This window comes from Hippopotamus amphibius, chromosome 1, assembly GCF_030028045.1.
Source record: "Hippopotamus amphibius kiboko isolate mHipAmp2 chromosome 1, mHipAmp2.hap2, whole genome shotgun sequence".
NCBI classification, from domain to species: Eukaryota; Metazoa; Chordata; class Mammalia; order Artiodactyla; family Hippopotamidae; genus Hippopotamus; species Hippopotamus amphibius.
The window spans coordinates 566088-588455 of NC_080186.1; the positions used below are offsets into that span (position 1 = coordinate 566088).

General features: G+C 57.9%; 1 protein-coding gene and 1 long non-coding RNA gene across 2 annotated transcripts; one reads left to right on the forward strand and one right to left on the reverse strand.

Moving 5' to 3' along the window:
• Positions 1-3182: 3182 nt before the first annotated feature.
• Positions 3183-5237, reverse strand: FNDC10 (fibronectin type III domain containing 10). Its single transcript, XM_057720375.1, has one exon. The coding sequence runs from the start codon at positions 5223-5225 to the stop codon at positions 4548-4550; it is 678 nt and encodes a 225-aa protein (XP_057576358.1). The 5' UTR covers positions 5226-5237; the 3' UTR covers positions 3183-4547.
• Positions 5238-5498: 261 nt separating this feature from the next.
• Positions 5499-12727, forward strand: LOC130860264 (uncharacterized). Its single transcript, XR_009055393.1, has 4 exons — positions 5499-6278; positions 11317-11570; positions 12027-12192; positions 12336-12727. It is a non-coding gene; the product is annotated as an uncharacterized LOC130860264 (long non-coding RNA).
• Positions 12728-22368: the final 9641 nt, after the last annotated feature.

Below are 22368 nucleotides of genomic sequence, written 5' to 3' on the forward strand. Positions count from 1 at the left end.
CGGGGTTCTCACGGGGACACTGTGGTTAACACTGCAGCTACCGCGTTCCTCCAGGGGTGAGGACAAGTCAGCCTGGTGGATGCACACTAGAAACTGCATGTAACAAATAGAAACTGTTATTTGTGCATTCTGCAACGTGGATAAAATCTCAAAGACACGGTGTTGAGTAAACATGAAAAACAAGATCAGCCACACAACATCAGAGTGGTTCCCATGACGGAAGAAGGGGGACGGGCCTGGGGAGAATCTGTCGGACTGGAATCCAGGTTGAGCAGGACAGAGACACCAGGGGCAAAGGAAGGCGAGAGTCCAGATAAAAGTTAGGGAGGGCAAGGAAAGGCACATCCCAGACGTGTGAGGGCACATAATTCACACAGTGGTGAAGACCAGAGCTGGGAGGTCCTGGACGCCAGACCGGCCCACCCACCCCCCACCTAGGAGTGAGGGAAACGCAGCTCTGCTGCGTGGGACCAAGAGGACAGCGCCTCTGTCGACGCCCACCCAGACTCACCGTAAGAGAAAAAGAGAAGAAGCGTGCTGACATCCCTGCAGATAGAGAAGACAGGCCAGAAAGACATGCCCCAAAACCAGGCAGACATTTTAACTGAACGTTTCATCACAAGCTAAACAGAGTTAGGGAAATGATAAAAGGAAAGAACACCCTGCCTCAGAAACGGAAGAAACGTTTTACCGAGATCATTAGAAAAAATGAAGATTTGAACAGATAACATCTCTAAAGGAGGGGGGTAATTCTGGGACCTCAAAAGGAAGAGGCAAGGTGTGTGACCCTTGGGCTCCTGCCTTCAGAAGGTGCAGCCGGACCCCTCCCTGGAATGGGGCTGCCACCACCCCTCCCTGGGGTGCTCCCTGAGGGCATGCTTCCCGTCCCTGGAGAGACGTGGCTGGAGGCTCTGGGTGTCAGGGACCCAGGACTCTAGACTCTGGCTGAGGTGGCCACACTGCTCATCCCCCAGGCCAGGGTCTTCAGCGGCTGCCTGGCTGTCACTATGGACCAAATCCAACAGCCTGCACCCCCAATCCTGAGATCACCAGGGAAATGCCAGCCCCACAACCCTGGCCCGGCGGTGAGACGTTTCCTCCATTGCACCTGACGCTGCCTGCTCTTGTGTGTGTTCCCCGCCCCAACTTAGCAGCCCTCGGGAGTGTGAGGTCCTCACGCGCCAGCAGCGATGAAACCACCTTCTCCTGAGAGGCTGAATGTCCGGTGGACCAGGGGCACGAGCAGCTGCCCCCAGGCCATGGGGAGGGGCTGAGCGGGCAGGCCTGCCTTCTGCCTCCTGTGTCACCGCTGGGGCCTAGAGCCAGCCACACGGGGCGTTGGGCATGTGTCCACAAAACGTCTGTGGATCTCTCCTGCTCGCTGAGCAAGGAACACAAGCCAGGGTCGGCTCTGGGGTGCGAGCGGGGAGTGTGATCGGTCGTAGAATCTCAAGAACGTCAGGATTCCGAGTGGGGTCAGGCTAAGGATGCAGCCCAGGGGGCTCTCGGCCAGGATGCACATCATCTAGTGGCATGCACAGTAGCAAGCATGGACCACTTCCTCTTGTCTGTCTGGCTGATCTCATGTGAGCCTCCAAAAAAACCTCTGAGTTAGGTCCCATGTTTCCACTCCACATATGGGGAGACTGAGGCACTGAAAGGCTGCATGGATCTTAAAAGGCAGGGCCAGGCCCACAGCCCAGGCACCCCTTCAGTGTTTCAGAATCAGAGCAGTTCTTCCCTCTTCACGGCAGAAAATCATAAGCTTAAGGAAGTTATCTCAGGCACCACGAGAAAGGCAGTAGTGACTGAGGAATGAGGTATCTGGACCCCCACCTCCAGGGCACAGGGAAGCCACATGTCCACCCACCAGCCAGGAGTCAGAGAGTGAGCGAGGTGGGGATAGGAGGGGGAAGGCAGGGGAGGCTCCTCCAGGACGTGGCGGGGTGGAGGAGGACTGGGGGCTCGGCAGGGGAGGAGCCTGGGTGTCCCCTGCACCCCTGGGAGGATGGAGGGGCCACCTGGGGAAGGAGCCGTTTTCGGGGGAGACAAGGGTTCCGAAGGAGAAGTGCCCCTCCTAGACGCCAGCTCCAGGCCATCTCCCAGGCCCGAGCTCTGCCACCGGACAGTGCTGGGCTGGACACGGGGCCTCCAAGAAGCCCTCGAACAGTCCTGAAAAGGCATCCCTGGAGCAGAGGGCTGCGGGTCAGTGCTGACCAGTCTCAAGAATCGGCTGGTAGCACAGGCCTGTGGCTGCAGCTGGCGTGAGTTCAGTCAGGGTCACGAACGGAGCCCCACATCGCGTGCAGGGCTGGGGGAAGGGCCCAGGGCAGGCCTCCAGGAACCTCCCCGTGGCCCCAGTTCTGAAGCCAGCTGCCCACAGGAGCTAGAGGACGGACAGCAGGGCGGCAGGACCTGGCACCGCAGCTGCCAGCCCCAGCCTTGTGGAAGGCACCTGAGCACCTGTCACGGGTAGCCTGGGGCTGCAGGAGGGAAGGTCCCCCAGGGAGCCAGGATGGGGGACGTGGAACCCTCCCCACTCCCGCCGCTGTCTAGACACTTCACTGCACCCCAGCCCAGGCCGGGGGTGGGGGGAGGATGAGCCACTCCTCAGAGCCCGGCGCCCCCCCAGCTGTCTTCTTCTCAGGGTTACCGCCGCTCCAGGACATCAAGGACCGCCTGGTCCACGCGGGGGAGGCCCGCAGGGGCGCAGGGGGTGATGCAGTATGCCACACAGAGGGTGCCCAGGTCTGCCCTCTGCCCCCCGCCCCCAAGCTCTAGCACCACATGGGGAGGCGCAGGCGGGGCGGGGTGGGGGAGCAGCCCTCTGGAGCTGCCTCATTGCTGCCTGTCACAGCTCAGGCGGGTCACCCCGGAAGCTAGGCTGTTCCTCACTGCGGCAGGTGCCGCCCCCCCACCCACACCCCACCCAGCAGGCCTGGGAGAAGATGCTTTTCAAGCTCTGAGGGTGGACAGGCCAGCCAAGAGATACTCTGCCTATCCCTCTGCCACCAACCGCCAGGGCAGGGTGCCTGTGCTCCCGCCCCAGCGGACCCCATGTGACCCGGCAAAAGGTCCAGGGCCAGCCACTGGGCTGACACCTGAAGAACTGCGAAAAAGGGGTTCAACCCCCCCCATTTCTCCCGCCTCCCAAATAAGCACACAAGACAGTGGTTTTGGTCTAAGAATGACAGACGTTTAGACACGGGCGCCAAGCTCACGCCTGACCAGTGCCACGCCAGGGGCGGGCAGAGCGAGGAGAGAGAGGTAGGGAGTGGGTGCTGCAGGGGCACCAGCCGGGCTGCTGGGGTGAGGGTCGCTGGTGGCTGCTGGGGGAGGGGAGGAGGGAGCCACAGCGACTCCAGAAGTGCCAGGTCCAGGACAGCCACAGTCGGGGGCTCACACGAAGCCGGGCGAGCCGCACCGCACCCCTCTCAGCGCCGGCATCGTCAGGTGGTTGGCGTAGGAGGCACCCTGGGCCAGGATGCTCAGGTCCGCCCAGAGAGGGGCAAGGCCAGCCTTCAGTCCACGATGATCGGGCGGGTGGGCAGGCAGCAGCATCTCCAGTCAGATCCCGGGCACCCACCCGACCACCAGCTTGAGGAGGGCTGAGTGGTGCTGTCCATCGGGCTGTGGTTGAGGCTTGGGACCCGGACCACAGTGGGAGGTCCGGCTGGGTGAGGTTGGCATCTACCCTCCACCCTCTGGATCCAACGCTGTTCTTTCAGCCCAGGCCCTGTCTTCTCAGCCACCCGCCCCAGTCACCATGGAAAGTCCACGCCAGACACACAAAAGGAAGAGGAGGCAGCCCGACGCTGGTGAACTACCAGCTTCCCCCAAGGGCAGGCGACACTCACCCCTGGACACAACAGCTGGACGCTAGGCTCCCAGCTTGTCAGATACCCACACAGGGAAACGCCGCAGGCGGCCGCTCACCCAAACCCGACGCTCCTTGCAAAGCCTGAAGGGAGGGTCTCCAGGGGCCTCTGGCCAGAAGCACGCATAAGCTGCCAGTATCTGGGCCACAGACCCTCTTGGACAGCACTGGGCGGGTGACTGGCTCCCGCAGCGGGCCCGAGGTACTAAGGCACGAAGCTACCTAAGCCCACGGGGGCCGGGCGGGGAGAGGACAGGCTCCAAGGGGCCCCCTCGAGTCGGCAAAGCACACAGTGCCCAAGCCAGGGCGACAGCCAGGTTTTTTTCAACTCGGCACAGGCTGGGGGCGCAGCGTGACGGTCTGGGGGTGCCAACAGCTCTTGCGAGAAGGGGCTGTGTTCTGACGCCCCCCCCCGAAGGCCTCTGGAGAGCGGGGAGAGCCCCGGATGCAGCTGGCGCCCCAAAGGGCCAGTCCCGAGTTGGAGTCTGGGAGGCGGCTGCTCGGCTGGGAAGGTGCTACGCTGACTCCAAGGCCCTGGCAAGGGCCGGCCGGTGCCCCATCCCTCTCCAGCAGAGATCCTAAGGAGGGAGCAGGAGCGGGGCGGGGAAAGCGGGCCGAGGGCCCCGGGCGGGCAGGCAGAGCCCGGGCGGGCGGGCGGGCGCCTCGCGCTTCAGGGCTGCCTGCGCAGGCCCGGGCGCCCGAAGGCCGGGTGCATGAGGTTCTCGGTGATGTAGGCCACGAGCAGGCAGATGACCACGAGCATGACGCAGATGGAGCCGCCCACCGCCGTCATGGCCACCACGATCTCCCGCATGCCGGCCGGCTCGGCGGCGAACTCCACGCACTCGGCGGGCGCGGCGGGCTCCGGGGCGGCGGCGGGCTCGGCGCGCAGCGGCAGCGGCTGCAGGCACAGGCGGTAGCGCACGCCGTCGTGCACGTCGGGCAGCAGGTAGTCGCGGCAGGCGGCGCCGAGCAGCACGCGCTCGCACGGGAAGCGCGTGTAGGCGCCGCGCCACGAGCAGTTGAGCGCGAAGGCGCGCACGCGGCGCGCCTCGGCCGGCGCCAGGCGCCACTGCAGCAGCACGCTGCGGTTGCGCAGGACGCTGGCGCGCAGCGAGCGGCCGGCCGAGGCGTGCGCCGCGCAGCCGGGCGCCTGGCAGCGGAAGCCGCGCGCCGGGCTGCGGAAGCACAGGCGCCCGCCGCTGGCGTCGGGGCCCTCGGGCAGCACCTTGTAGGGGCACCAGGGCGCGTCGGCCGCCGGCTCCCAGCCCGGCGGCGTCGGGGCGGCCGCGGCGCAGGGCGGCGGCGCGCAGGCGGCCAGCAGCAGCAGCAGCGGCGGGGCGCGCATCTTGCGGCTGGGCCGGGCGGCGGCGGCGGCGGCGGGGCGCGGGCGCGCGGGCGGTGGGTCACGCGGGCCGCGCCGCCGCTCCCCGCGCTCGCCCGGCGCGCCGCGCCCTCCGCCGCCGCCCGCTCCGACCCGCCCCCGCGCCCCGTGCGCGCTCGGACCCGGCGCGGCGGCGGAGGCGGAGCCGCCCCACGCCCCGCCCCCCTTAACCCTCGCCGGGCCGCGGCCCCCGGAGCGCGACGGAGGGGCGGCGGCCGGCGCCGCAGAGAGCCCGGGGCCGCTCGGCCTCCCGCCGCGCGAGCGCCCCTCGGAGCCCTGCCCCTGGCCCGCCCCTGCCAGGCTTTTCGGGGCTTTTCTGTGGACCGCGGCGGGCGGGGGTGTCGCGTGGGGGCGGGGGCAGCTCCGCGACTCTCCTTGGCCACGCCAGGCAAGGACGCCGTGCCTCCGGGTGGGGGGGCGGGTCGGCGGTCAGGAGCGCGCGCGCGGCTCCACGCCGCCCCATCCCAGACCCTCGGGGACCGGCAGAGGAAGGGTCTCATCTGCCCTGACCTGGAGGCGGTGAGGACGGACACTGCTTCGTCCCCAGGGCTTCGGCTGCCTTAGAGGTGGACTGGGAGGACCTGGGAGGGGCGCCGGAGCGAAGAGGCTTCCGTCGCTGAAAACTATTCACGCCGCACCAAAGAGGCAGCTACAGGGTGGACCCGTCTCGGCTCTGATTCATCCCTCCCCCACCTTCCCGCAGATGTGGCCCTGGGGCAGCCCTCCGCATCGCCCGGGAAGAGGGCCGAGGCTGGACAAAGGGAACAGCACCCCCGCAAGCCCACCTGGTGCAGCGGTGGGCTGCACTTCCCCCGGGGAGGAGGGGCACACACCTTCCTCGCTCCTGTGTTCAGGAGGCCCGAGACCGGAGGCCCTCCGTCCCCTCCTGCCTGACCGTCCCCCACTCAGGACGCCTCTCCAGGGCCAGGGGACGCCAGGGCAGGCCTGCCTGACCTGCCTGGATGTGGAGCGGGAGCACATCACCTACAGACAGCGCACCTCTGAGTCCTAGGCAAGGTGAGGAGGGGTCCCTGGCAACTGTCCTGTGGACCTTAGTCTCCCGGAAGCGGCTTCCAGGCGCTGTTCTCACCTGGGGCAGAGAGAGGGACTAGGTGGGCTGCAGTGCTCACTGAGGCCTTGGTCCCCATACACCCACCCGTGGAGCACCCCACCTCCACCCCGGCCTCACTGTTTCCTGGTCATCCCCCCAAATGCTGAGCCAGCACCCGACCACCAGACCTCTACCAGAAGGGTCAGCGGGCCCCCAAACACCAGGCCTCTGCACTTAGTGGGGGAGGGCTGGGGGTGAAGGTTCAGAGAGAGGCACCCCTGGCCCTGCCCCTGGCTTCTGCCCCCTCCGCAGGTGGGAGGGTGCTGGGCTCAAACTCCTGGCCAGCTGCCTGAGGGACTCAGGAGCTCCCCCGGGGAGGCAGAAAGTGATCCAGAGAGCCCCGTTGTCCTCTTCCCAGCTCCCTGGGGCCTCGACCAGCTTGCTCACAACGGCTTCCAGTGGAAGCTGAGGCCACTGCAGCTGCTCTGCCGGAGGGGTAGGGACAGGACAGGGGTCAGGTTTCCACTACCAGGTCCTCTGGGCCAGAGAGCAGCTGGGGGACCACTCCACCTGCCCACTCCATAGAGGAGCTGGGCGGAAACGGGACTGTTCAGAGCTTTTGCAGCTTGGGGTGGGGGGTGGGGGGTGGGGGGGGGGAGTCCAGTGAGATCCAGCCTGAGCCCTCCCTGGGGAACCTGGTGCCCGTACGCTGAGCCTGTCCTGGGGCTGGGGGCTCACCAGTGGTGAGCGTTCCTGGTCCTGCAGCTCCTGGCTGGGCAGGAGAGCCAGCCGTGAGGTTGCGTGCTCTGCTGTTCCCGACCTGGGCATTTTACTCTGCAGGGCATCTTCGGGCAGAGAGCAGGGAAGGGTGGGAGAAGGGCTGTGCCCTACACGTCCCTGGCAGGATCTGTTGAGCTGCTGCAGGACTGGGGAGCACAGATGTGAGAAAGCGCTGCTTCCCAGCTGAGGGTTCTGGGCTGGCAAAGCAAACCAACTGCCCCAGAGATGATGGCGGACCCTCAGCCTTCACCCCACATCAGCCCCCATACCCACCTCGGCAGCTGCCCCTGCCAGCGGGGTCGCCGTCTGTGCCCTACGAAGACTCAGTCCCAGGGCTTAGCTCTGTGGAGGGGCTGGAACCCCCTCTGCCACCAGCCACAGCCTATGAGGAACGTGGGTGGATTCTGGGCCCCTTCCCCCACCCGACAGAGACCGCCCATCTCAGATCCTGGGTCCACCAGCCCTGAGAGCCCCCAGCCAGAGCCCCCCAACAGCCCCCTGCCCAGAAGTAGGAACTCATGGGGTTTGCAGGAGCACCTGGGGCTGCGGTCATTGCTGCTCCATCAAGGGAAAGGGAGGAGGAAGTCAAGGTCAGCACGCACCTTCCCCAGGTAGCCGAGCGTGGCACTGGTGGCCTCCCTCCCACCAGAAAGGGCATGTGGGCAAGAACGCAAAGACCCGACGGCCCGCCTTTAAGCTGCTGCGCACCCGCCAGGGTAACTCCCTCCCTGCATGGAGACCCTCTTTCCGGCTGGAGCCAGCTTCCTGCCATTCCCACCGGAAACCAGAAGACAGAGCCCGGGCTCTGCAGATCCGGAGGCCCGCTGCCGGGCACAGCCAGGTTGAAGCAAAAGATGGGGGAGGGGCAGCAGACAGAAAGGGACCAGCACGTGAGCCGAAGCCAAACCCAATGCCGACCCGCCCCCCTGGCCCCCGCCAAGTTGCAGGCGGGTGGTACCTGCCTGCCCCACACTTGTTCCGACTCCCAGTCCTAACGCCTCCATTTCCCTTCGGGGCCTCCATTTTCAGCTCTCAGGCCGTGGGCTTTGGGTTGGCAGGGCACCCAGGCATGGCCTGGCAGACCGTGGCCTCAAGGCCTTTGCCGCAGCTCACGGGAATGTGTGGTTGCCCCACTGGCAGAGGGAGACGTCCAGCTGCCCACTGAAAGGTATCTCAGGGGAAGAGCTGGTCTGAGGATGAAGCCACCCCCTGAGAGAGGCAAGAAACCCGCCGGAGTATTGGCACCAAGTGTCTGGATCCAACCTTGCCTGAAGCAAGCCCATGCTCAAGTGTCAAAGCCACAGGGGCCGGGAAAAGCCCCTCTTGTGTAAACAATGGGACACTGGCTTTCTGACCATTGTAACTCAGAGTTCCACCCAGTGTGTGGCCTGCAGCCCCCGCTGACCTTGCCAACTTCACCTGCCACCCCTCCACGCTGACCTGGAGACCCCAGGTCACTCCCTCTGCCTGACGGCCCCTCCCTGAAGACCTGCGCATCTTCCTCCAGCCTCACCTGCCCTGGCAGCAGGGTGGGCAGCTGTGGACTGGGGACACAGGCTGAGCCCCAGGACAGCTCCCTGCGAGGGGCCAGCAAGGTGAGGCAAAGACCACGGCCCGTGGCTGTGAGCGAGAACACGGGAGGGGGAAACCATTTCTGTGCAAGGAAAACGTGGTTTCCGGGGCCTCCTGTTGAGTGAGCAAGCGGGGACCCACGTTGGGAGGCCCAGCGGGGGCTGGCCCTGAGGACGGGGAGGGCAGAGGCCTCCACCCCGCTGCCGCAGGGCCAGCTCGGGCACACTTCCCTGCACGAAGTGCCACTTTGTGGTGGTCGGCAGCTGCCTGCTTACTTCCTGGATGTTGTCTTTAAATGTTTACGGGAGGCTTCATGTCACGACCACAAGTAAAAGAAAAGTCAATGTCAGACGGTCTTGCCTTCTTGGCTTCCTGCTTGGAGGCTCAGACTGACTGCCAAAGAGTGTCCCCAGAAACCTCTGTGGCCTTCATCCTCTCCACACCCCACCTACCCCCCGAGAGCCCCCAGGCCTGCCCCAGAGCCCAGCAGGCCGCTGGCCACCCCCTGCATCCCTGTGTCCCCACCCTTACTCGGGGAGGGGGTCTGGGTGACTCCACCCAGGTCGCACCTCACTTTTGGGGGAGGGGGTTCAAACTCCAGGACCTGTGGGAAATGGTTCCGCCCAGCAGGGAAGGTTGGACCAGACTGAAGCAACGACAGCAGCTTCCAGGGAACCCCCCAGGGGGGCCTCCAGACAAGGTGGTCCCCCTATCCCATCAGGGCCGGGAGAGAGCAGCTGGCGTTGGGCCGCGGGGACAGGGAGCACAGAGGTCGTGGGACGTGCGGTGACTGCTGTGTGGGTTGTAGGGAAGCAGAGGGTTCCGGGCGGCAGCTCATGCTTGGCCCTTCCTGGCCTCCGTGTCCACGGCGCCCTTGGGGTCTGGGAACCACGCGTTCTGCTGCCTTCGCACCTGCGGCGGAGTCCCCTCTCTTCCTGTGGGCCAGTCTTGCTCACGCCCCAAAGAACCAGGGAGGGACGTGCTCCTGGGGGCGGCGGAGACCTGATGTCTGGGGAAAGGAGCCTTTTCAGGGCGCGGTGCTCCCCTCTTTGCAGATCTGGGCTCTGAGGTCATTGAGCCCGGGTTGGGCTCCGTGGGGCCGCGTTTCTCACCGTGTGGCCAGCTGCCCTCCTCACCTGTGGGACCCCACGGTGCCTCCGACCACCGGACCGCGCGGCCTCAGGGCTCCCCAGTGCCCCATCCCTGGCAGGTGACCCTGGGGGGGGATGGCCTGCACCCCAGGCCCCACGCGGGGAGGGAGGGCAGAGGGGACACTAGAGAGACGCTGCCTGGGCTCCGGTGCCCCAGGCTTCCCTCCTAGTGCACGCTGCGGGCCTGCTCACAGCTCACCTCCTGCTCTGGGTTTGCAGTGGGGCGGCTGGGGCGGAGGGGACGGGCGCACACCCCGCCTAGACACCCCTGCTTCTCTGCTCCCTGAGGACAGAGGTGTGCTGGGCGCTTGCGGGCTTGTCCGCAGGGCAGGGGGGGCCGCAGGCTGGCATGCATTTTCTCACCTGCAGAGCCAGGAGGGGAAGGTCCTGGCCTCCAGGGCCCCCCACAGGGAGCCTGCCCACGCAGCTCGGAGCTCTGTCAGAACACAGCACGTCGTGGTCGGTTAGGGGCAGACCCCGAGGCTGCCAGGGCACGCAGGACGGGACCGGGCCCAGGACCAGGCGCCCTTCCCTCCCTGGTGTATTTGAGCCAAGAGCCGGCAGTGCAGGGGGACAGCCGTGGGGCGCAGAGGGACGCCCGGCCACGAGCTCGGCAGCAGGCAGAGGAGGACACCGAGGCTCTGGGGGTCCGCGAAGCTGGGACGTGGGGCAGGCCCCCCCCCCAGGGGACTTCCCTGTAGAGGGAGCTGCAGGGCTCCTGGTGGGGCCCTCCCTGCCTTCCCCCCCTCCTCCCAGTACCGGTCAGCGCGGGCCTCAGCAGCATGGCAGCTTTTGCCGAAAACGCGTTGAATTGAGCAAAACAAGTGGTCAGTAGAGAGGACACTCTGCTGTGCTGTTTCCAAGGACCAGCGAGGAGGCCTGTGTGCAAGGTCACCCAGATTCCCTTTGGCCCGTTTCTGCTTTTGTACAGAGACCCTCGTGGAGCCAGTGGCGGCTGAGGGCCTCAGGGAGGCTGGACGAGGGCGGGGTCTCGCTGGTCAGCCTGGGCCCCGGCGCTGGCGGCTCTGCTGGCCCCGGTCAGCCCGGCCCCTGCCCACCTTGTCTCAGGCCACTTTACGGACTTAAACCTACCCAGACGCCCCAGGAAACGGTTTACGTTTTCAGATGTATCGGCTTAAAAAAGTCCACAGGGCTCTCATTCCCGCTGCAAATGTAATCGTTCCTAGCGTGGAAGGAAGACATGGTTCATCACGTCCCATCTGTGTTTAGAAAGGGTCTGCCCCGCCCTTCCCTGATCTCAGGAAGTGTGAGCTCTTCAGGCCTGTCTTTCTGGAAGGTTAACCGGGGCATCCCAGCCTCCGGCCCTGCTTAGTTCCCAGCTGCCCCGGGAGAGGGATCCGGAGGGACGGTGGGAGGGCATCTCCGCTGCCCCTGTTCTGCTGTGTCCTCAGAAATTCGGGCTCTGAGAACGCTGGTGTCTCCTCTCCTGTCAGCGTGGAGAATGGGGAGAAACTTCTGTTCTCCTTTTGATGCTATGAAGCTGCCCCTGGGCCTGCAGGTGCCACAAAGGCATCTCCGACACCTCGGACACCCAGAGTGGACCTGTCTCCCCCCGGATCCAGCCTTCCGACTGGGTCTTTGCCCTGATAATACTGAACTGACAACTCGCCGTGTGATGAGTCCGCGTGGCCTTCGCGGGCGTCCCCTGCGCTGCTCCGTGGCCAGGGCCAAAAAGGTGACAGTGCAGGCCTCACCCTAATCTTCAGACTCCTGCAACATAGACCTCGGCTTCAGGTGTGGCTTCAGGAGCAAGTGAATGTGCGGGTAGAGGGCGGTCTCGTTGGTTTTGGTGCGTGTGTGAACCTGGGGTTGGGTGGTGCGGGAGGTGCTCTCACGGTCAGAGTCAAGGGCACGACAGCGCGGAGCGTGCTAGAAGGAGACGACATCACTCTGTGCCACAGGCTCTCCGACCAGAAATTATCAACCAAGTGAGACACTGGGGGGAAGGCAGTGCAGTGTTGTAGGTGTCTGAACACTGATCCACGTTGTTTATTTTATCACCACATAGTTGACTGACAATATCATATTAGCTTCAGGTGTACAACATAGCGGTTCAACCTTTTTATAGATTATACTCCCTTTAAAATTATTAGCAAATAATGGCTAAACAGTAATTCCTTGTTGCTTATTTATTTTATTTATTTTTGAAAATAATTTTTAAAACTATTTATTTTTGGCTGTGTCACGCAGGATCGTTTGTGGTGGCACGCGGGCTCTGTTGCCCCCAAAGCATGTGGGATCCTAGTTCCTCCACCAGGGATGGAGCCCGAATCCCCTGCGTTGGGAGGCCGATGCTTCACCCCTGGAGCACCAGGGACGTCCCCCGTATCTGTTTTACACATAGTGCTTTGCATCTGTGAATCCCATACCCCGTCTTGACCTCCCCCTCCCCCGGAGCTCAGCCCCCTCTCACCGCCCGCTGGGGCTTGCTGTCTCCCTCCGGACCTTTCCCTCGGCCGCGTCACGCCTTTAAAATGACGCTTTCTATACCTCATACAGATTTTCCACGTTTCATTGAGAAGGCCTTTCGTGCGACCGAACACACGCGGTTGCTGAAGACGGGGCTCTTCCTCCCGGATGGCGGATTTCTGTCTGGCCGGCGCGCCGCGACAGCGTGTGGGTGACCGGCTGCCCCTGCCCGCGCCCGGCCCCGCCGTGGTCCCCGGCCGGGCTCCCCTTCCCCCGCGCGGAGATGCGGGGGTACCCCCGCACCCCGCGTGCACAGCCTGAGCCCAGCGACCGCTCCCGCCCTGGCCTGCGGCGCGCCCGGGGACGGGGGACCGGCCTCGGGTTCGGGTCTGGCGCCTTGGCGACCGCGGGCATCGCGGGGAGGGACGCGCCTGCGGACCTGGCCCGGCCCAGCCTGCGCTCCCCGCGCGCGGGCGCTGCCGGGGTACCGGCCTGAAGAAGCGCTCGGACTGTCCCCTTGCAGCCTCCTCCTTTTCTGTCCCTCTTGTGTGCTCGGCCCGTGTTCTCTCCGTCTTCGCAATCTGTGTTGCTCAGCCTTCTGCCTCTAATGGAAGTTTGGGGCCTTCTGGCCTTGCGTGTAGGATTTGCCAGGCAGAAATGCTTGATTTTCAGGTGGGAAAACTAGCATCCTTTATCTATCCTTTCTGGCTTTGGGGTCATGTTGTCAAAAGCCGAGGACTGAGGTTCAGGAGGGTGTCTCCTTGGTTCCCCTGGCCTTTGTGTGGTTCTGTTTATTCTAATTTTGGCCACAGTAGGACTTGCTCTGGTGCGGCCTCCTCTGTCGCGAGGACCCCTCTCCCCGGGGGACTTGGGAGCCACCCTGTGCACAAGGCGTCCTACTCTGTTCCGCTCTCCCGCTGCTCCACCCGGCTCTACTCATCTGGTCTAAACAGCTCTACCCTCCCATTAAGGCTGGTACACCTTCAGGATTTTCATTTTCCAGAAGTGTTCTGGATGTTCTTGCCTTTTTTTTTTTTTTTTTTATTGAAATATAGTTTATTTACACTGTTGTGTTAATTTCTTCCTTCCTTCTTTTCTTTCTCTCTTTTTGCCCCGGGGCGGCGTGCAGGGTCTTAGCACCCAGACGCGGGATGGAACTCACACCCCCGCAGTAGAAGCACCGAGTCTTCACGACTGGACCACGAGGGAAGCCCTTGTTCTTGCCTTTTTAATGGATGAATTTTATCTACCTTAAAAAATGTTACTGAGGTATAATCTTTTAAGTGAAGCACATCCATTGTTAGAGCACAGTTGGATGAATCTTGACACGGGTGCAGCCACACGCCCGCCTCCCACGAAGCCCTGGCCCACGGCTCCCCGCCCCCTCCACTCACTGGAGTCTTGCCTGTCCTTGGACTTCGTGTGAATGGGACCGTACAGTCCATCCTCTTCTCTGTCCGGCTTGCTCGCTGAGCATCAGGATATTCGGACCCTTCAGCAGGTCCCTGCTTTGTGTCGCCAGGCAGCGCCCACCGCACAGCTTGTGGTTCAGCCCCGTTAGCGGATGCCTGGCGGGCTTTGCCAGTCGTGGATGAGCTGTTCAGATTTGTGTGGTTCTGTGTTTTCAATTATCTTAGGTGAAGACTTGGGTGCGGTGGAGTGTGGGGGACCTGGGGTAAAGCATATGGTTGACTGTCACGCCTGCCAGATCACGCCTAAGTGGCTGTTTTCTGGTTTGTGTGCCGTATATTTCTGCCAGCAAGGGGTGAGCCGCCCGTTGCCCCACATCCTGGCCAGCCCTAGGTATTTTCCGTCTTTTTAAAGGTCGTGAGTGGGTAGTGATATCCCTTTGTGTGTGTGCCCCTTTTTATTCCAAAATAATTTAGGATTTCAGAAAAGTTGAAAAATGAGTACGGAGAGTTCCTGTGTACCCCTCACCCAGGTTCTCCTAATGTTCACAACTAACACAGCCTTAGAGCAATTCTGAGAAGCCGGCAGCTCACTCGGACACGGTGCTAGTAAGCACAGGACGTCTTCAGATGTGGCCGCTTTCCCACTGTGTCCTTTGCCCCCGGCCCCACGTGGCTCCTTTGCCCATTCCAGTCAGTGCTGGGTCCTCCTTGACACTTCTGAAGGGTACCGGTCAGTTATTTTGTTGAATGCCCCATAACTTGGACGTGTCTGATGTTTTCTCTGGATTAGAATGAGGTCCTACATTTTGGCAAGAAGTGACGTGTCCTCGGGCATCGTAACGGGGACAACACGGCATCCATCTGTCTCGTGGCCGCTGACGTTAACCTTGATGCCAGGGTAAGGTGGATTTCTCCACGGCAGAGGCACTGTTTTTCTCTTAGGAATCAATAAATATCTGGTGGGGAGATACTTAGAGTCTCTGAAAACATCCTCTTTCTCGTCACACGTCCCCAGCACTAAATTCAGCATCTATCCGTGGGTCTCGCCTACAGTTGTCACGATGCTGTTTGTCTAATGGTGTTTTCAATTTCTCTCACTCCTTCTGTATTTACTAGAGTTTTTCAGTTAAGGAAGAGCTGTACCGTCTCCCCCATTTATTGATTGATTCAATTGTTACATCAGTATCGAATCTTAGATGGATAACTTACCCTGTGAGTCTGAGCCCTGTGTTATCACTATTTATTTTAATGCTCAAATCATCCAAGCTTGGTCTTCGGGAACTTTTTTTTTAAATTATTTATTTTTGGCTGCGCTGGGTCTTTGTTTCTGCGTGCAGCCTTTCTCTAGTTGTGGTGAGTGGAGGCTACTCTTCGTTGTGGTGCGTGGACTCCTCACTGTGGTGGCCTCTCGTTGCGGAGCACGGGCTCTAGGCACGTGGGCTTCAGTAGTTGCAGCACTTGGGCTCAGTAGTTGTGGCATATGGGCTTAGTTGCTTTTCGGCACGTGGGATCTTCCCGGAACAAGGATCGAACCCGTGTCCCCTGCATTGGTGGGTGGACTCCCAACCACTATGCCACCAGGGAAGCCCTAAAATTAAGAGTTTTAAAAAATGCTAAAAAAAATTCAAGGTCATGAAGACTTACCCTATATTTTCTTCTAAGAGTTTTATAGTTTTAGGACTTACATTTAGGCCGTTATCTATTTTAATTTTGTAGGTGGTGTGAGGTGGAGGTCCAACTTCATTCTGTTGTATGTGGCTACCCAGTTGTCCAGCACCATTTGTTGAAGAGGAAGTTTTTCCCCCATTGAGTGGTCCTGGCACCCTTGTTGAAAACCACTCTGCCACAGATGTATGGGTTTTTTCCAGACCCTTGGTCCTACCCCACTGATCTCTCCATCTGTCCTATGCTGGAACCACTCTGTTTTGATTATGGTAACTTTGTAAGTTTTGTTATCAGAACGTATGTCTTCCAACCTTTTCTTTGTCAATATTGTTTTGACTGTTCAGAGCCCTTTGCGATTACCCGTGAATTTTAGGATCAACTTTTCCATTTCTGCAAAACAGGATGTGGAAACCTCACTAGGGACTCCCTTGAACGTGTAGACAGCTTTGGGCAGTGCCGCCTCTTTACCAATATTAAGTCTTTCAACCCAGGATTGCAGGATGCCTGTCCTTCCATTCATTTTGGGTCTTCTTTCATTTCTTTCAGCAACAATGTGTAATTTTTGGTGTCTTTCCCCTCCTTGGTTAAATTTGTTCCTAGGTATTTTATTCTTTTGGATGCTATTGTAAATGGAATGGTTTTCTTAATTTCCATTTCAGATTGTTCGTTGCTAGTGTATAGAAATATAACTAACTTTTGTGTGTTGGTCTTATATTCTGCAGTTTTGTTAAATATGCTTACTAGCTGTAGTTGTCATGGGAGAATTATTTAGATTTTCTATATATAAGATCAAGTTGAGGGGCTTCCCTGGTAGCACAGTGGTTGAGAATCCACCTGCCCAATGCAGGGGACAAGGGTTTGATCCCTGGTGCGGGAAGATCCCACATGCCACAGAGGAACTAAGCCTGTGAGCCACAACTACTGAAGCCCACTCACCTGGAGCCCATGCTCCGCAACAAGAGAAGCCACCACAATGAGAAGCCCTTGCACCGCAACCAAGAATAAAGAGTAGCCCCCGCTCACCACAACTAGAGAAAGCCTGAGCGCAGCAGTGAAGAGCCAACACAGGGCTTCCTAGGTGGCACAGTGGTTGAGAATCCACCTGCCAATGCAGGGGATACGGGTTCGATCCCTGCTCCAGGAAGATCCCACATGCCTTGGAGCAACCAAGCCTGTGTGCCACAACTATTGAACCTGCGCTTTTGAGCCCGTGAGCCACAACTATTGAGCCCAAGTGCTGCAACTACTGAAGCCCACGCACCTAGAGCCCGTGCTCTGCAACAAGAGAAGCCACGACAATGAGGAGCCTGCGCATCACCATGAAGAGTAGCCCCCACTCACCGCAACTAAAAAGAAAGCCTGCGCATAGCAAAAAAGACCCAACACAGCCAATAAAATAAATAAATAAATATTTAAAAAAAAGAGCCAACACAGCCAATAAATAAATAAATAAGTAAATATCAAGTCAGAGGGCTTCCCTGGTAGCACAGTGGTTAAGAATCCGCCTGCCAATGCAGGGGACACAGGTTTGATCCCTGGGCAGGGAAGATCCCACATGCCGTGGAGCAACTAAGCCCGTGTGCCACACTGCTGAAGCCCTCGTGCCTAGAGCCCATGCTTTGCAACAAGAGAAGCCCCTGCACCACAAGGAAGAGTAACCCCTGCTCGCCACAATGAGAGAAAAAAGCCTGTGTGCAGCAACAAAGACCCAACACAGCCAAAAATAAATTAATTAACTAGAAAAAAAGTCCTGTCTCATTTTTTAATGTTAAGGTGACACCAGGTGCTGTACTGTATTATGTAATTGTTTATCAAGTGGTGTTGGTTACATATGCTGCTTTATGTGCTGTACATGGTAGTAAAGTCCGTGGGGCTGTGTCCCTGGCTGGATGGCTAAAGGCTGGTCACTGGAGGCTGGGAGCAAGCCTCAAAGGCACCGCTGCTGGGGCAACAGAAATCTCAGAGGATCAGGAGAGAAGATGGGAGGGGTCCGCCGGGGGCCCCACAGGCTTGGGACAGAGAGCAGTGCCCTCATCTAGGGACTGTGGCCTGAGCAGGTCACAGCCGGTGCCTCCCACCCCAGGGTGCCCGCCTCTCCCTGGTAGGCAGGGTTCGCCCCTCACCCCTTCCATCTGCTTCTGGAAGGGAGCGGCCCAGGCTTCACTCAGGGGGAGAAATGAAACAGTCACAGAAAAAATAGAAAAGATGATCAGCTCCGGGGGGTAGAGGATTCTCCAGCTCCCCTGGAAGGCCACGGCAAGGGTCCTGGGTGGTAAGCGGGGCCCAGGGACTCAAGGCTTCCACCAGCCTCTGAGGGCTGGGACGCCAGTTCTCCCTGACCTCTGAGTAACTCCACCTGGAGCTCACCTGGGTCCTTGCCTCCCCAGCAGCTGGGCTGTCAAGTTCTAGCCAAGGGAGCCCTCCTCCCGCTCCCTCCCCGGCTCACAGATGGGACCTGAGCCCGGGCAGGAGCCCCCCCACCCCTCACCGAGGAAGCCGGAGCCGCCAAGGAGAGTCAGACGGGGTCCCCAGGTCCTGGGACCCGTCACCCAGCCCTAGAGCACCCCTACTAAAGAGGGGAACTGTCCTCTGCCTTTTGAAGCCACTTTCACGTGGAGGTGTCCACACACTCTCAGTTCAGCTGGATCCCACCGGTCCAGGGCCCCCTGCCGGGCTCCAGGGACAGCGGGGAGTCGAGAGACCATCGCGGGCAGAGCAGAGGGACCTGGACGACAGGGGTCAGCGCCGAAAGCAGAAGCCAGAGCTTCAGGAATCTGTAATCCAACTAAACTGAGAAAAACGCTGCACTTAGGAAAGAACTTATTTATGAGAAGGAATCAGAAAAAAACCAACATGAACTCATAGAGGTAAATGACCCAGCAATTCTCCACGTCTGTGTGGACACTGACCCGTGTCCTACAGTTTAACTCAATTTTTTAAAACCAAATGAACTAAAGAGCTTTACTGACACCACAGTATATTCGAGAAAAATGTTAAGAACTTTACAGCTGAAAGAGAATGGCATGTTTATAATCTCGTCATGTGCTATTTTTTTGGGGAAAAAAAAGTACAAAGAAATCGTCTTAAGTAACTTGGAGCAGCATTTGGGAAAAGTACACCTATTTAGAGACTTAAAAAATTATGGTTTTACTTACACACCACAGTGTGCTGTATACTGAGACAAGCCCTTAAAGCTCCCGGGATTTCGTAGACATCATGAGCGTTTGTAAACATTGTGGCGTTCTCGCCATGTCATTTCTTGGCGTTTTCTGTGGGGAGGGTTCACGGTTCTGCACAGGACTGATCCCACTCAGGTTTCCACACAGCTTGTCATTTTCGCCGCCACCTGGACTCCTGCGCTGGACCATCGGTCTGTCTGTCCCTCCAGCCGCTGCCCTGCTCCGTGTACCTCAGGGAGGCCGTGATCTCCTGCTCTTGCTCTTTCCAGGCCGCGTCGCTCAGACCTCCTCCTGCCTCCCACCCTCGCTCTAGACAGTTTGCTCTCACTCTACAAATAATAACTGCTGGAGGGGCTGTGGTGAAAAGGCAGCCCTTCCGCACTGTTGCTGGGGATGTAAATTGGTGCAGCCCCTGTGGAAAACAGTATGGAGGTTCCTCAGAAAACTAAAAGCAGAGCTACCATATGATCCAGTAATCCCACTCCTGGGCATCTATCCAGAGAAAACTCCAATCCAAAAAGATAAATGCACCCCTATGTTCATAGCAGCGCTATTCACAACAGCCAGGACATGGAAACAACACAAATGTCCATCGACAGATGAGTGGATAAAGAAGATGCGGCACACACATACAATGGAATATTACTCAGCCATAAAAAGGAATGAGGTTGAGTTATTTGTAGTGGGGTGGATGGACCTAGAGTCTGTCATACAGAGTGAAGTAAGCCAGAAAGAGAAAAACAAATACCGGATGCTAATGCATATATATGGAATCTGCGAAAATGGTACTGAGGAACCCAGTGACAGGACAGGAATAAAGATGCAGATGTAGAGAACAAACTAGAGGACACGGGGGTGGGGAAGGGAAACAGGGACTTAGTGAGAGAGTGGCACTGACACACACACACGACCAAATGTAAAACAGACGGCTAGTGGGAAGCTGCTGCAGAGCACAGGGAGCTCAGCTCGGTGCTTCGTGACGACCTAGAGGGGAGGGATAGGGAGGGAGGGAGGGAGGCTCACGAGGGAGGGGACATGGGGATACACCTATACATACAGCTGATTCACTTTGTTGCACAGCAGAAACTAACACAGCATTGTAAAGCACTTACCCTCCAATAAAGATGTATAAAAAAAAGATGTGATATGTATACACGACAGAATATTACTCACCATAAAAAAAAAAAAGAGCAACCATACTACAATAAAAATAGGAAAAAAAAGAAAGAAAAGAAAGGGTACCATGCAGATAATGTGGAAAGTTTTTAATGGGTCAGACTTGGAAGTGGCACACGTCACTCCTCCCATGCTCCACGGGCCAGAATTCAGTCCTGCAGTCACACCTAAGTGCAAGGGGAATTCTGGGAAGAGCAGCACATCTGTGTGCTCCCAAGGAAAAGGAAATGGACTTTGGTTCACACAGAAGTTTCTCCACCCCAGCCTGCTCCTCTGATCACCAAGTATCTTTTTTCTCCTTACATTTAGAAAACACTCATTCCCATGGATAAACATCACGGTCCTACTGTACGGCACAGGGAACTACGTTCACTACTCTGTGATAAACTATCGTGAAAAAGAATATGACAAAAAATGTATATGTGTGTATAACTGAATCACTTTGCTGTACAGCAGAAAGGCACACAACATTGTAAATCAACTATACTTCAATAAAATAATTTTTAAGTGGGAAAAAAAAAAGAATGAAATAATGCCACTTGCAGCCACATGGATGGACCTAGAGATGATCATACTAAGCAAAGTAAGGCAGACAGAGGAAGACAAACATCATATGACATCACTTATATGTGGAATCTAAAATATGCCACAAATGCACTTCTCTACAAAACAGAAACAAACTCACAGGCATAGAGAACAGACTTGTGGTTGCCAGGGTGGAGGGGTCGGGGGAGGCATGGAGTGGGAGGTTGGGGTTAGCAGATGTAAGCTAACATGTATAGGATGGAAACAACAAGGTCCTACTGTATAGTACAGGGAACTGTATCCAATATCCTATGATAAATCATAATGGAAAATAATATAAAAAATAATGCACATGTATGTATAACAATCACTTTGCTATACAGCAGACATTAAAAAATGTATGTATGTATTTATTTATTTGTTTATTGGCTGCGTTGGGTCTCCATTGCTGCACACGGGCTTTCTCTAGTTGCGGGGAGCAGGGGCTACTCTTCGTTGTGGTGCACGGGCTTCTCATTGCCAGGCTTCTCTTGTTGCAGAGCATGGGCTCTAGATGCGTGGGCTTCAGTAATTGTGGCATGCAGGCTCAATAGCTGTGGCTTGCGGGCTCTAGAGCACAGGCTCAGTAGTTGTGGCATACAGGCTTAGTTGCTCCACGGCATGTGGGATCTTCCTGGACCAGGGCTTGAACCTGTGTCCCCTGCATTGGCAGGTGGATTCTTAACTACTGCGCCAGCAGGGAAACCCCTATTTTTAGTTTTTTAAGGAATCTCCATACTGTTCTCCACAGTGGCTGTTATCAATTTACATTCCCACCAACGTTTAAAAGGGTTCTCTTTTCTCCACACCCTCTACCATTTATTGTTTGTAGATTTTTTGATGATGGCCATTCTGACCGGTGTGAGGTGATACCTCATTGTAGCTTTGATTTGCCTTTCTCTAATAATTAGTGATGTTGAGCATCTTTTCATGTGTTTGTTGGCCATCTGTATGTCTTCTTTGGAGAAATGTCTATTTAGGTCTTTGGCCCATTTTTTGATTGGGTTGTTTTTTTGATATTGAGCTGCATATGTACAGCAGAAATTAACACACCATCGTAAATCAACTAGAGTTCAATTTTTTTTAATGTGAAAAAGTAGGCAGTTTGCTCTTCAAACTGGGGGCTGGGTGGGTGAGGGGACTGTGGGCTCCAGGGCACAGAAGTCTTTTTTTGTCCCCCGTTTCTTGTAGGTGAGACTCCAACTTCCATGACCTTCCCTGAGCTCCAAAGGTCAGATGTGAACAGTTGCTCATCAAGGGAGGAGCAGCCAAGACAGCAGCCGAGGCGAGACTAGAGGGGCCAGAGAAGCTCAAGGTTAGGAGCGACCACCTGAGACCCTGCACACACCCTGGTCTTGTCAGCACCCCCACCCTAGGGATGCACTGTCATAAAACTCCTCACCAAATCCTCCTGGGTGGGGACACATAGTTTTTTGAGGCAGGAGCCCACTGTGTCCCCCGTGCCTGGCAAAGCAATAAAGCTATGCTTTTCTACTCTGCCCAAAACTCTGTTGCTGAGATTCGACTTGGCACTGATGCAGAGAGGCTGAGCTCTCATCATCGCCCTCGATTTTCATTCTGGGAGAGTCACTCCCCCTCCTACTGTGTCCAGCTTTAGCTGTTGGGGGTCTGCTATTTGCCTCACTTAACTCTTAGGAGATGATTGATGCAGTGTGGCGGGCTCTAGAGCACAGGCTCAGTAGTTGTGGCGCAAGGGCTTCGTTGCTTAGTTAGAACTGCGTGCAGAACTGGGGCCTGTGGGAACTGTGCCCCAGGACTTCCTCATCAACTCCTTCTTTGCTTCTTTTCCTTTTTTAAATACATTTATTTATTGGTTGCGTTGGGTCTTCGTTGCTGCACACGGGCTTCCTCTAGTTGCTGGGAGCAGGGGCCACTCTTCGTTGCAGTGCGTGGACTTCTCATTGCGGTGGCTTCTCTTCTTGCAGAACACAGGCTCTAGGTGCACGGGCTTCAGTAGTTGTAGCACGTGGGTTCAGTGTTTGTGGCTCTCGGGCTCTAGAACACAGGCTCAGTAGTTGTGGTGCATAGGCTTATTTGCTCTGCAGCATGTGGGATCTTCCCAGACCAGGACTTGAACCTGTGTCCCCCGCAATGGCAGGCAGATTC

Excerpts from the sequence above, each read along its gene's own strand:
- FNDC10 (XM_057720375.1), bottom strand. The coding sequence starts at position 5,225 with ATGCGCGCCCCGCCGCTGCTGCTGCTGCTGGCCGCCTGCGCGCCGCCG.